Raw genomic sequence first — 15,273 nt, 5'->3', positions numbered from 1 at the left:
TCTTTCTCCCTCAAATTGACTAAACCGATTTCCCTCCCCCGCCGAAACAATTTTTGATAGCAATATTGCTCAGCCCATGCATGAGTATATGTGGTAATTAAATTGTTTGCAGTGCTGCTTTGGTGGTTGAGTGGTCATAGTGACGGACTCTTATCGCGAGGACCCGGGTCCGAACCCCACCGTTGCCATAGTGGTGGTCGGCTGAAGTTGTTTTTCTGTGGTTCCCAACTTCAAGGCGTGAATGCGAGCCGATCTCCCCGTTAAAAAGTCTTGCCACAGACCTACAAACAGCACAAATTCAATCATAACACGTCACTCACTTCACTTCTGAAATATAGATGGCAGCACTGAAAAATCAAACACAACACTTCGTATGCACTCAGACTGTTAGGTACACACACAGTTACACCTCCGGCACAACTCACTAGGAAGTAAATCACCCATAAATGGCGATAGACCTGAGTTGTGCTCAGTTTGAAAGAAAAAAGAAAAGTAGGCGACATTGATTTTCTGTCCATTTCTGTATTTGTGTATATACGTGATGAATAGTTGCTTGAAATTAACAAAAAAATTTCTAAAGTATGAATTGATATTGTGTAAATTGCAATACTTTGTTGCAAAATGTTAGCATTCAAAAATAACACTTCAAATTTAATTAAATCTGTCATAAATTTTTTATCTACCAGTTAAAGAATTTGTTTCCTATCCTGTTATTTTGGTATCAAATTTGTTTTTTTTCATTTTTAAATCAGGGTGGTCGGCCACGTGGTCAAGACGATGAATTTGTGAATGATAGTGAACTAGATTATGATATCGAACCAAAAAAGAAGAGGAGGAAAGAAGATGGTGATGAGAAGAAAGAAAGAAAAAAGAAAAAAACCAAAAGGTTTGAGTCCTTGTACATTATACAGTGAAACCCCCTTATTCCCGGGAAAGAACCTTCCCTCTTTTCAAGAAAAAGGTCTTTTAATGGTTTTATAATGTTTTCTTTGCCTCCACTCTGGCTGAGTTGCTTATGAGTAGAGTTCTGATAATGTCAAACAAAAATGGCTGAGAGCTGTAAAGAAGGGAAAAAACTTGAAAATCAGTCGAATGTATGAAGGGATTTTTCATTTGATTTGTACAAAATAATTGTTTACATAGAACTTTCCAGATCAGCCAATGATTTGATAAATATTTGTTTTTCGACATCCATAGAACAAGGGGAAAATCTCAAACTTTGATATGCTCTTTGATATTGTTGAAATATCATCATACCAGTATATCTGCGACTAACAATGTAATGCAATCCAGCATGTTGTTTTCATATTTAATACAGTGGAACATTGATATAACGATACTCTGTGGAACAAGAAAAAATATCGTTGTAGAGAGATTATCGTTACATCGAGGGGGTGACATTATTATCATGTGCCATCAAATTTCTACTGCTGTTAGCATCATTTCTAGATCAGCTTTGTTAGTACCACCAAAAAATGTGCTTTTTATTATTATTATTTATTTTATTATTATTTTTATTATTGTGCTTATTGGCCGCAAAAAGTTCAGTTGATTAGTTGATAAACAAAATTGAGTTATATATATGCCACTGTATTGTGTCACACAAAAAGTAGCAATACCGTACACTTCATGAACATTTTCTGTGATCAGGCAGTGCCAAATACCAATATTGTTAGATGTACTTAAAAGAATATTGTGAAATGTGCGACAAGTTTAAAAATATATTAAAGGATATATTTCAAGCAAAATATAAAATATTGTTGTAGCGGTTTTAAAATTTCCTAAAAAAATAATTATAAAGGGATTTATCATAGTAAAAATATTGTATCAAGAGAAGTTTGACACAAGACTATGGGAATAAGGGGATTCCAAACAGCATTTGAAAAAATGTAGAGGTTTTTATTGTTATGTCAAGTTATAGTTGTGTAGTGTCACTGTAATTGTAATATGGAATGGACATTTTCATCGGGTCTTGCCGTTGAGTGGAGAGCACAAACTTTACACTTGGTATGTCTAGGTTGCTAATACATGGGTTGACAAATCTGTGGTGCCAGGTTGCCATGGCAACTAGAAAATATATATTGACACAAAAATAATGTCCCAGAAAAGTAAAAACATAATTTTGGAGTTTTTTTATGAGAGAAATTGTTCTTGGCTTCTAAGAAATTTGTGCACATAAATTTTGATTTGTCGATCCCTGGACTAATATTGATTTATTGAGGAAAATTTCTAGTCTCATTTACTATATGAGTTACTAGCTGTTACCGCTTCTTTGCTTGGCGATGATTCCTTCCAATAACATTTGAATCCCTCATGACCTCCTTGGGTGCTGCATTTCCAGAAATCCTGTCTTGGCGAGTCTCTATATTATAAAATATAATACTGACCAAATTTTATATTCATAGCTTCCAGTGGTTTGGGCTCAGCCAATGATTGTCGAATAAAACTTTTGAACCCCTCCCTATGTCTCCCTTAGAGTATGAATTTAGAAAAATCCATCGTGAGTTTTAACATTACAAAATAAAACTACTGACCAAATTTCATATTTAAAGCTTCTGCGATTTTGGCTCAGCAATTATTGTCCCATATAACCTTTGAACCCCTCATGACCATTTTAGGGGTGAATTTCGAAAAACTGAGCCTTTACGTCATAAAATAAAACTACTGACAAAAGTTCATATAGATAGCTGCAGCAGTTTTTGCTCGGCATGATTATTGTATAACCTTTGAACCCGCTTATGACCCTCTTAGGGATCAAATTTCGAAAACCCTCTCTTAGTGGGTCTTTACTTCATAAAATAACACTACTGACCAAATTTCATATTCATAACTTCAGTGGTTTTGGCTTGGCAATGATGAATCATTAAGTCAATCAGGACATGTTATTTTTATATATATAGATAAAGTGTTCATGTTATGATAAAACAAACTATTTTAGTCATGATAAAAAAAAAGGTCTCACACAGCTGCAATTCTGTGGAACATTGCTTTCTGTTAGAATTTTTTTCCCTTCTCCATTATTAGGCGATCTCATCGGGGAGATGATGAAGTGGAATCTGGTGATGATGAAGGTCATCATTCTCGTAAATCTCACCGAAGGAAAGACAGGGAATCAAGGAGAAGCAAAAAGAAGCCTGAGAAAGAAGACGGCCTTACTGCGAAACAAAGAAGCAGGGTTGTTTCAAAAGCAACAATATCCTCTAGTGAAGAGTCGGAGAGTGGCAAAGAAAGAATGGACAGGTCTTTGACTTGTTTCTTTTTTTTTTATTCAAAACATTTTACTAATTTTTTGTAAAGAATATAATTTTCCATTATAAAAAACTTTATTTGTAATGGATATTGATTTTTTTGAGAAATCAATTTTTAAAAATTTGTGTTATTTACTCAAACTTAATGCAATTTTTTCTTGCGAACACTTTTGAGCAAAATTTATATTTTTACAGTCGAAAAATATGACATACTAGATGTGAGTTCATGAAGTAAAACTCTGAGTTATGAGTAACTTGATTCACAAGTGTTTCAAGAAACAATCATAAATTTTAGAATTTTTCAAATTGATTTTCACTTGATAAACCAGATATTTCTTGCAACACGAGTTGTACGTATACCAAAGACTCCTAGATGAGCAACTTTGCATATTCACTTTTTCGTGTTTCACAATCGCAACTAAAAAGCCATTGGTTCACTTTTTCTCAATGCGGCATGACCATCGTACTGATTCCAGAGGCCGGACTCGATCATTTCTTAAGACTGCTTTACTGACTACAGTAGTGGTATTCGTAGCACACTCATGAAACAAAATTTATTTCATGGTTTTAGTCAATTGTGGCAATGTTCTCAGTTTCCAGAATCAATTTCATTTCATTTTTGTTACTGATGTATTTTTTTCTCTGTATTTTATCTTGATAGTGGTTCTGACGATGATGGTGGAGACACTGGGAAAAGAAAGAAGAGGAAAATTGCTTCAGATAGCGGGAGTGAATCTGACAGAAGTTCAAAGACTAAAAGCAAAAAGAAAAAGATGTTGGACTCTGATTCAGATGCAGAAAAATCCGACAGAGAAGAAAACTCTGCAAAGTCGGGAGCATCAGATGGAGAAGCTTCCCAGAAAGGAGGGAAATCTCCATCTACCTCTCCTGTCAGATCACGGTCTGGATCTGCTAGGGATCAATCAAAATCACCTTCACCACCTGCTTATTCTAGATCTCCCTCTCCAGCTCGTTCTGGTTCGAGATCTCCCTCTCGAGCTCGTTCTGGTTCGAGATCTACTTCTCGGGCTCGTTCTGGTTCCAGATCGCCTTCTAGGCCTCGTTCTGGTTCAAGATCGCCTTCTAGGGCTCGTTCTGGTTCAAGGTCATCTTCTCGAGCTCGCTCTGGTTCCAGATCTCCTTCTCGAGCTCGTTCCGGTTCCAGATCTCCATCTCGAGCACGTTCCGGTTCGCGATCACCCGCGAGATCTAGATCTGCTTCAGGCTCTCCTGCTGCCAAATCTCGATCTGGATCACCAGCTGAAGCAAGATCAAGATCTGGGTCACCCACAGAGCAACGGTCAAGATCAGGGTCACCTGCTGAAGCAAGATCTGGATCTGAATCACCGGCAAGATCACGGTCTGGTTCGCCTGTAACAAGATCCCGATCAGGTTCTCCTGCAGAAAGATCTGGTTCTGGATCTCCAGCTGCTCGATCAGGGTCTGGTTCACCAGCAAGATCGAGATCTGGTTCACCTTCAGCTAAATCGGGATCCGGCTCACCCAGATCTCCAGCTCGGTCTGGATCAGAATCGGGAGGAGAGGCTGGGTCTGATTCGGATGCAGAAAAATCTGGTTCAGGTGAATGAATTTTCTGTATTTTAGATATGGTTGTTTAACTGATCACACTGTTTAATTAACTTTTACTACCATGGAACCTCTTGATAATGGATGCCCATGGGACTGAATATTTTTTCCGCTAATAGGAAATTTGCATTACTAGGTGGTGAAATGCATTGAAATTCTATTCCACATCAGTTGTATCTGTTAATGAAAGAGTTCTGATAACAGAAAGCATACATTATGGGAGGTTCTACTGTATTCATAATTAACATGATACCATATTTCTTATGCCTATCTACTGCATGGGCGTAAGTGCTGCAGTATAAAAAGAAGTGGCACACGTGCATTGTGCATATCAGCTGTATCTCTCTAGGATTTAACTTTCATACCGTCATTGTTTTCGGTATTGTACGAACAAATATTTGTGAGAAAATGCTTGCTAAATGCTCGGAACCGATTCTGAACAATTGAAATGCTATATAAATTAGGTGATACAGCCAAACTTTGTTATGACGACCTCCGTTGTAATTGCAATGTGGTTTAAGATCTCATTGCCTTAAAATATCCGGTCGCAACAAAAAATATTCAAGTCTTTTACTAAATCAGTAGTAGCTTGCACTGTATTTAGAAGCCTCTTCGATTTTGGTGTACCGCTCAACTGTTGTTGGCATATCAGTTTACCTTTTGAGATTGTTATGTAGCATCAACATAAGTTGACACATTTGATGACGTCAACTCCTTCCTGCACACATCAGTAGACTCAGAGAAAGTCCAAGCATATGATCATGCCAGAAGTCATCGAAGGTCTGGGACAGTGGTTCTTAACCTGGCTTGCAAGATGGGGAAAAATATTAATAATATAGAATATAATATAAAATTATATATTGACTGTGGTTTTTCAGGAAAATTGAAATGAGAAGAGAATTGAATTTTTCATATTCTTTGAAAATATGAATCCTGCTGTTTTGAGGAGGGACTTTTCCTTTTCACTAAAAGGTGCTTCTCCTCTGTCCCCAAACTTCAATGTGACTTATATGCGCCTAGTTACGAAGCCCAGACACCCTCTGAGTGAGGGACTGTATGGATGACTCACTCACCTGCTCTCATTCACCTACTCACTTACTAACTCTCTCACTCACTTGCTTATTCATCCATTCATCCTCATAGTTTAGTTATTTATTATGTACTTTGGCCCATTTTCTGATAGTTTGTCATAGAAATCCTCACTAAATATGTAGAAGATTTTTTCAAATTTCACCTTGTATAACCAAGGTTATGTCATGAATTGTGTATTTTATTAATTTCCGTGTCTCACATCTCCAATTTTGGATACTAGAGCTAATGATTTAGTGATATGGTAATATTCTGTTCCCTTATGGTCATGGATATTCAAATAAACTCATTTGCATGCATCAACAAAGACTTTATGAAAATTTATTGAACAGTGTAATTTATTTCAGCTAAGTGTATGCATATAGATTTTATTTGCAAACACTTTTTTCTAAACTTCTTAATCAAATTCTAAATAGAAAAGAATGCTGCGAGTGATGATGAAGGTGCTTCTCCGGCAGTATCAAATAAAGAAGACTCTGGTAAAGTCTTATTTATGATTTCGTTATATATATATAGTTTAGGGCTTGACAAATCCCAGGCGCAAGGTCACCATAGCTACTAAAAAATTGATATAGACTCTTGAAATTCTCTGCATGATTTAGTAATCATGCGTAGGCAAAAGAAATATGTTTGGCTCGTAAAATATCTGGGTGGCACCTAGACTTTTTTTTTCGTGATTTGTCAATCCCTGGTGTAGTTTGGTTCCTCTTTTAACAAAATTAGACATAATGTGCTGGTTGAGTGACTTTTTTTTTTCTCATTGTGAACTTGCTATAAACAAATAATTTTGTACTGGTTCCCTTGCAACCAATTTGTTGTGTTAATAACATCTGGTAAAGCAAAGGTTTGGGAGGGAATCAACAATTTTGTGACTTGTAGCCTGAAGTTGACCTCAACTTAAAATTCACCTTATTCAACCTTAGTGGTTTTGAAAGTGTGCATTACGGCTCCTATGAGGGTCGCCAACCTTTGTCAGGAGTGTTGCGGTATGAGGGTGTTATTGATATGTACTTATTCTCAGTGCTTTGAAGTGGTTCTTTTATAGATACAGAATACCAACTGAACTATTCTGGGGAGCCGCAGGTGAGCTATGACTAGAGAGCAAAGGTGGTCACAAAAGTTTGAGAAACTCTGCCCTAATAGGTTTTATACATTTCACTTATCCACATTATAACTGGCACAGTGTTAATAACTAAATCTTTCATAAAATGACACATCTTTTCCATGAAGACTTTTTTTTTCAGATTTTGTTGTGGTGATAGTGTTTTCCCACCCATTTTTGAAAATAAAAAAAAAACCGAGAAGAAGAGAAATGTACTATATTTTTTTATTTATACTGTCCCAAAGGAAGGGGGGAAAGTTATATTTCAAACATCATCTCTCTTATCAGACGTCCACTAATCAAAACATGAACAATAGCCAACTCTGTCCACCGAGGGTTGATCAGAAGGTTGAAGAGGTGGGTGAAAAATCATGCTAGAAGATTAAGCTGAATTTACAAACATGTTTGGGCTCATCGTTGCCAAAATAAGAGTTTTAAAGAGGCAAGATATCTTGGGATTTCAGACATACAAAGCATCAAGTTAGGCAAGATGTATCGTAATTGCTGCTGAGAGGGTTAAAGGTGCTGCAAATAAAAAAATTTTTAAATTGAATTTGACAGTGAAAAGAATTTTCTGGTTTTCTTGCATTATGAAGTTAGTAGCTTCTGAAGATAATCGTTAGCTTTAAACTGTGTAGTTAATTCATTTGGTTGAAGTTGCATCTCTATCTTGTATTGGTTACCAATGAATATATTTTACAGTGAGTAGAACTTTATAGTATCTAGGCTTGACAACATATTTAAAAATTTTATTTTACATACTGCATTTCTGTTTCCTTATTTTTACCTATCATATCCCCTCATTAGCCAGTATGCGAAGAAACATCAAGGGAGACCAACATGCTATTGCATCTTCGGGGCACAAACATATGGTTGAGAAAGTCTAGTCTAATTAATTTAAACCCAACTGAATGTAATCATGACATAGAATTAAATTTAAGCAAAACTAATATTTTACTCTATAGTTAACGTAGTAAATCCCGTCAAACAGCTTATCATAATGTGTCATACTGACACCCACAATATCCCGATATAATAAAAAAATTATATAATGAACAACAATTAATAGAATGGATCACTCACCACCATATCTTTTCTGAATGAAGGCCCCTTTTCTCTACCACATAACTACACAAGATGAATTAGTGCACTATTGCGCTCTCACTATACAAATTTACATTTTAATTTCTCAAAGCTCTTTGGCTAGTACTAGTGCCTAGTAAGCACCCTTACACACTATTCTGTCTCTGGCATGAGTGTTTGAGATCCTCTTCCCCACAATCGAACAAGAAAAACTTTTGGATTTTTGGTTCAAAATCTCCTGTGATTTGTTGATGGTAACATATGATTGGAATCAGTTAATATGATAGGCCCAAAAATTAAGAACTAAATATCGTTCAGATGTTTTGAATCCGAGTGTCAGAACGTCTTGATATTGGGGCAGTTTCTATTGACTATAAACGCCTTTTGCTCTTCTTGGCTCCAGAGAACCGTGTGAAACAAAGTATGCTATGCATAGTGATTTAACCTTTACAGTGGCGATCCCAACATATCTTGTCTAACTTAATTTCCTTTGTTTTGGGGATCCCAAAATAGTTTGGGTTCTTGAAATGCTTTTATTTTGGCAACCCTAAGCCCAGATACCATTGTAAGTTTTCTTCTGATAACATGTTCCCCGCCCCGTTAATCCACCGCCAGTGGATAGAGTTGGCTTTTGTTCAAAGTCTGATAACCAAAGGGGAGAGAAAGGATGTTTTCTGTTTCTTTCATGAGGTAGTTATATAATTATAAGTGTACAGAATAACAAAGTGATAGTTTTTCTCTTCCTGATTTTCTTTTTATCACTATTTTATGTTGCCGGAGGGAAGCATTTATCAGTTTATGCGATCAAAAAAAAATTCTTCTCTTGAAAATAGGTGACAATTGCTATAAGGCTTAATGATTTCGACTGTGGCGGTTATGATGTGAATCAGGAAAATTTTAAAAACCACTTAATAGGATATTCTGTAAGGAAATCATTGGAACTTGACTGGGCAGGCCAGGAAATTTGACTCACGTATTCCAAAAAAGTCTTAAATTTCTTGGATTTTTAGAATTGGCTGGTTTGAAGCTTGTCTTAATGATTAAGTTTGCTTGTTCCTTAATGCTTAATTGGTTAATGCTAAGTATATTCATTCTCGTAGATGAGATGAGCTAAATGGAAAAAAATTACTAGAATACTAAGTATTTTTGTATTATTTGATCAAGTGTTTAAGATTTGAGTAAGCAGAGCATAAAGTATTTGAGAATTAAATTGCAAAATATAATATTCCAATAATAAAATATTCATTTTTATTCAACAAACTTCATCATCTGAGCCTAGATTAACTGAGTTTCGGGTTATCCAAGGTACTTTCATAAGTTCATTTCATAAATTAAGGGCAATAAAATGACATGCAAAACCGTCTTGCTTTGCAACTTGTAAATTTTTTGACCCCTGGGATCTATTGGGGGGGGGGGGGGCATGATAAAGTGTGGTACCGTGATTTCTTGAAAGTAGGTAGAATGATGAGCTATTATTTCTAGCCAAATGAGTCAACTAATGCGTTCCCGATGCAGCCCTAGGGCAATATGAGATTCGAAGTAAACTGGACACTGTAATCCTGTCAGTAGAGTAATGGTAGGGCGAGATGAGAAATAATTATCTTCTATTCGAGTACCAGCATTTAGTGGTTTGAGAGAGGTCCCACTCTCTTAAATTCCATTGTTTTCTTGTTATGGGTACAAATCCAAAACCGTGAATGAACTTGAGGGCTTTTTCTATCCAGGTAAAAAAGGCCGTGGAATTTTACTTTTCTCAGTGGCCTCTGAAACAGTTGAGACAGCGCTGAACTAGAGCAGTGTTTTCTGAAGTAGGGGAAGAATGACCTAAGATGGTGTTAGAAGCTACTGATACAACAAGGAATATTATGGGTTGGCTTGGCCGATGACTATAAGAATTTTTATGGAATAGCGGGTGATGGTAGATGGGAAAAATAAGTTTAGAAGACTAAACAAACATATCTCTAGCTTGTTGCTCATGAGTATCATTGTTCTCCCTGAGGCATACAAGAGTATATTTGAAGTAATCTATGTGTGTGAAATGTTGTAAATGTTGTATGTTAATACATAACAGAATTCATGTAATTTTGGACTACAGTGAAACCTCTCATAATTGTCATCCCCCTTGGTTGCAGTAACCTCTTTTTGCAGACAGTGTTCTTCTGTTTCGTCAGTGTCTGCAAAAGAGGAGTTTTATTATATATTCTTATTGCATTCTACAGTAATTAAAAATAACTTTTGCGTCAATGTCATTTATGGCTTTATTTATTACATTCAACCTCAAACTGCATTTTTGGCGGTAACTCCAGTCTTCCCCCCCCCCTCCATTAGCTTGGATAATCAGGGTTCTATTCTACTTTCAAAAATGTGAAAAAAAGTTATTCAATTATTTATTATATCATGTCTTCTGTTTCAGATTGAAAGCTCACCGCCTGAGTCTTCAGCGGACTGGGATATTCTTTAGAAAAACAAGTTTTAGAAAAGAAGAAAGCATTGAAGGTGTGAAAAAAACAAAAAATCACAGACTGCAACAGATAACTTTCTGTTACAAATAAATGTATTTATGTAATGTACAATGTTGGCATCAACATTATTGTGCTGTGTAAGTCCTGAGAAAGTCCATTGAACTAAAGTCAGTCAATGTTGATATAAGAATCAGACAGTTTTGAAACTTTGTGTTTTGAAAAAATAAAATTTGTTATGTAATTATTGGGTTTTTATATCCATTTCATGTGCAGTGGTACTGTGAATTAATAGTGGATTGGTTCCTGAAAGTTAACTATCCAATATTACATTTCTGGGGGAAGAAACACCACATGAGTGTAGCAGCGGGGTTTGCACAACCTTTTCATTCTTAAGGCCAGATGAGCAATAACAGTAATAACAAAGTTTTTATGGACTTTTTTTTTTTAACCACCTCGCTAGGCAATTTGTCTGTTGTCCTTTGTTTTTGTATTTTCATACACAGGGTGCATAGGTAACAGCATGCACAACATTTTATTGGCCAACCATTGATCCTAAAGGCATGCTTCCAAATAACGTGTAAAACTCAGATATGTCATTAATGTTGCAGGGGGTTGTGTATTTATTAAAATAAAAACATTTATTTTTATAAACAGTGCCCAAAAACCCAATTAAAAAGTTGCATTGTCTTTCCCGATGCTAACAAAAAATTCCATGTTTCCAAGTGCAATATTTGCTGAGATTTTGGAATTAAAAAAACAAAAGTTGGGGAGAACAAGCAAAAAAAAGGGGTGTAAAGCACATGTTTTATCTACATGCAAGAGTTTTTATAGACATGCCTATTATTTGTTCAAGAAGTTCTGTCATCTGTCTTCCAAATGCAGAAGCAAACAATATAAGAGGTTACTTTTGCCTGTACTTATTACACACTTAAATTTTATATAGTTTAAGCCTGATTGTGCCGTAGTTGAAAAAAAAAAAAACTGCTGTAGTGCATGGAAATTTATGCATAATATTATCAAAGATAGTACAAGAATAAGTGACACCTGATGTGTTTTGGTCTTCTAATAGGAAACTTATTACATCTTTCACAGTGATGTCGTGAGATGCCTTGTGTTATAAATCATGTACTTTCAGACTCTGTATGCACAAATGTGGTGATTGCTTTTTCTTCATTGTAGAATTTTTACTTTTGACCTCGAGGAGTTGAGCCCTGACTTGAAGGATTATGAAAGTTTTGAGTTAGAAATATGATGAAATGACTTTTGGGGCTTTCGTCAGAGGGCATCACTTAAAAGTTGAGCTTTCAGGGTATTTTTAACGTACTTTCCGGGGAAAAAAGTGTCTCCAGGAAAAATGTCTTTCATTACAATAAAACATAGCAATTAACTTCTGGAAAAAATTAAATGTGAAGATGAATCTATTTGTAACCTGCATCACCTTAGCTGAAAAAATTTGAACGAGGTGAATTATTTCTTTACTCATGAAACTCCAAAATTTAAAAAAAATAAAAGTTTACTGACATTGTTTTTTAATGTATTTTTGAGTATCAAAAATGCAAAAACATATATCTTGAAAATTCCTAAAAATGAATACTTGCATCTGAAAGGGTTATATAAAATTTTTGATAAGTGACTATATTTGAAATATTTGATCAAATATTTTGGTATGGGGAAATACAAGTTGATTAAATGAAAACTAATGATTTCAGTTCTAAGTTGATGGGGAATTTCACAAGACATTTATTTTCTCCACTCTATGACCATTTATAATAAACTTAAGTATTGATAACTGTATACACCTATATTAATCAATTGCTATAAAAATATATTTTATTCATTTCGCACACCTATTCGTTAGATGTAAACAAATGTAGGAATAGATTGACATTAAGGCTGTCCACTTAAAGTAATATAATATGCTGAGCATATTTGTCAAATCCTGGAATTTCTGCATTTGGATCTTGAATTTTTTTTTAGAAAATTGGTTAGTCAATGATTTTGAAGTTATTTCAAATCTTTGCTTGTTTCCCTAAAACAGTGGTTCTCAACCTTTTCAATGGCCCGGTTTCATTCATTTTTGTGAGTTGAAGGCCTGGTCAAACACATGACCAGAAAATGAATGAGGAAAAATGAAACGGTTAATCACTCACAGCCCGGTATGAGTGATATCAGGGCCCAGTACTGGGCTGCAGCCCGTTGGTTGAGAAACACTGCCCTAGAAACTGCTCCCAAATAATATTGGGGTGAGTTGATACTTCCCGAATACAAAAGCTGCTGTTTATACAGTGGGGGACAATAAAATTTTATCGTGTTATAAAACTCTGATCAAATTCAATTTTGAACTGAAATTACCAGTTTTAATTTAATTGAATTATATTTTGTCGAAAAATTTGATCAAAATATGGATTTACATAAAATGTATAATAATTGTGATCCTTCCAATTCTCCGGACTTAGTTCGCTCTGGATTGGAGTATGCCGTCAGGTTTCTGAGACCATATTTACAGAGACACATTGGGTTGATCGGGGTGCAAAGAGACTTGTTTTTTTTGAAAATTTTTACATTAAAAGAGTGCAGATGTCCGGGGGGGGGGGGGATATGATTGAAGTGTTCACAATTTTCAATGGAATAGATAGAATGGACCATGAATTACTAATACGCCAACAATCAACTGCTTTGACAAAGGGACAACTCAAGATTGTGGTGTATTGCAGGGAATTTTTTTCTTATAGGGTTGTTGTTAAATGGAATATCTTAACTCACCCGGAGGGTTGTGACTTCTAACACAATTGACACGTTTAAAAAGAAATACAATAAACATATTGGAATAAATCGAGAAGCTATTCCATACTTGGATAAGGCAACCCTACTTTTACCCCTAACTTTTTATGGGCAGCATATTTATATTTTATCAAAATTATTAGTTTTTTTATTGCTCTTATTGGGTTGCAGTATTTTTGATAAAGTTTAGATATGTATTCGACATCCATATTCTTTTATGGACATCTTTTTTTTTCAGCCACCTTGTTGGCCATTTTGTCTGTTGTGGCCTTTGTATTTGTATGAAATGATTCATAAATGAAAAAGTTTAAACAAAGGGGAAAAATTCATTTGAACCAACCATAAAAAAGCCCAAACATTCTTTATTAGTCTGGTATACAAAATTAACAACCTCGGTATGCAGAAAACTCACAATATAGGTAAATAATACCCCACCCATAAATATTAACCAACATTATACAGAGCAAATGAGAAAAGGAAATACAGGGTGATTCTAATTAAAGTTTTCGTACTCCGAGTAGTTTTCTCAAGAAGTATTCATCAGAATACAGCCAAATTTTCAGGATTTCTGGATATCTTAATGATTCTATGGGGGAAAGATTGCAATAATAAAAAAAAATTAAATTTTTGAGCACCAGGTGAATAAAAGACACTTTTTTTAAAATCAAATTTTCCTTTTTTTTCATGGTTGATATAGCTTATATACCAAGTTTCAATGGAATATCTCCATCAGACCTATGTAGTGCCCATTTGGTGAACGTATTCCATTGGAACTCTATATACACACTATCAAGGGGGGGGGGGAAGAAAAGGAAAATCCAATAAAAAAGTCACTCATTCACCTGGTGGTCAACAATTAAACTTTCCTTTATTGCATTAATCTCTTCCCCCATGGTCTAATTAAGATATCCTAAAAATTTGGCAGTATTCAGATGAATAGTTTTTGGGAAAAACTACTCAGAGCGCACACACACAGGAACTTTAATTATAATCACCCTGTACATGCATTATATTTATTTATTCACATTATTTGTGAATGGCAGGCTGGCACATCACAAAGAGGGGGAAAAAGAGAGACAAAAAATACACAAATGAAAAACAAATAAAACAATAATATATAACTATTAAAAGATGTGTATGTAAAATTACATAAAAGAACACAATTGATAAGTTAAAACCACAAGGACATAACAGTGGCTGCCTCACAAAAATGATAAAAACAGTTCTTTGCAAAAAAAGAGAAACTTAAAAAGCATAGCATCGAAGATGAGGTGACAGATCACAGTATTTTAAGGCGGCCTACAATGGATGGATTGTTGGCTTTGTTACAATCTCACCAGATGATGAATTTCGTATTTGGGCTGTGGGAATGAAGAAACTATGGTATCTAGTTTTATTTTGGCAGAATGGGATTCTGATAGTAAATTTGTGGGCTCTTGTTGAGTTGGTGTAAGTCCTTTCTGTATTTTGTAGAGCAATACTAGATAAAGGAAGAGTTGGCGCCATTTGAGTGAGTGTTGATTCATGTGTTCCAATCTTTCTCTATAGGATTTTTTGCTGAGACCAGGTAGGTTCTTTGTAAATCTTTTTTATGGCTGTTCAAGCATTTTGATATCTCCTACTCTGTAAGGGGACCATACAGGTGAAGCACATTCTAACATAGGTCTTTACAAATATGTTGAATTCTTGAATAAGTGCCAAGTTGCTGCATTTGTGATATGTATGAAAAATCAAATATGATAGTCTCTTGGCATGAGTTGAGATTTCACTGTAATTGCCTGAAAAAATCAAGTAGATATTTTTGGGGATGCCGAGATCACAGTGTTGTGACTGATGAAAGGCAAACGTTACTGTGCCCAAGATTAAGAACCAGTTTTTGAGAGATATGGGAAGTTCGTTGGATTGACACCATCTGCGAAGC

General features: G+C 35.2%; 1 protein-coding gene across 2 annotated transcripts in view; it reads left to right on the top strand.

Moving 5' to 3' along the window:
- Ctr9 (RNA polymerase-associated protein Ctr9) overlaps positions 1-10,815 on the top strand; it is a 45,044-nt gene extending 34,229 nt beyond the window's left edge. The window contains exons 19-23 of one of the 2 annotated variants that reach the window (XM_089245676.1): positions 753-886; positions 3,025-3,240; positions 3,910-4,829; positions 6,341-6,403; positions 10,523-10,815. In XM_089245676.1, coding sequence (XP_089101802.1) covers positions 753-886; positions 3,025-3,240; positions 3,910-4,829; positions 6,341-6,403; positions 10,523-10,527 — 1,338 coding nt within the window. In that variant the 3' untranslated portion in view covers positions 10,528-10,815. The remainder of the gene's footprint in view (positions 1-752; positions 887-3,024; positions 3,241-3,909; positions 4,830-6,340; positions 6,404-10,522) is intronic. The other variant, XM_089245677.1, reaches the window with a different exon arrangement.
- Positions 10,816-15,273: the final 4,458 nt, after the last annotated feature.

This window comes from Pholcus phalangioides, unplaced genomic scaffold (assembly GCF_987345545.1).
Source record: "Pholcus phalangioides strain wild (caught in Gottingen) unplaced genomic scaffold, Ppha-v1.0 ptg000016l_1, whole genome shotgun sequence".
Classification (NCBI taxonomy): Eukaryota; Metazoa; Arthropoda; class Arachnida; order Araneae; family Pholcidae; genus Pholcus; species Pholcus phalangioides.
The sequence above is the reverse complement of the archived record's forward strand: the minus strand, read 5'-3'. Positions and strand labels throughout refer to the sequence as shown.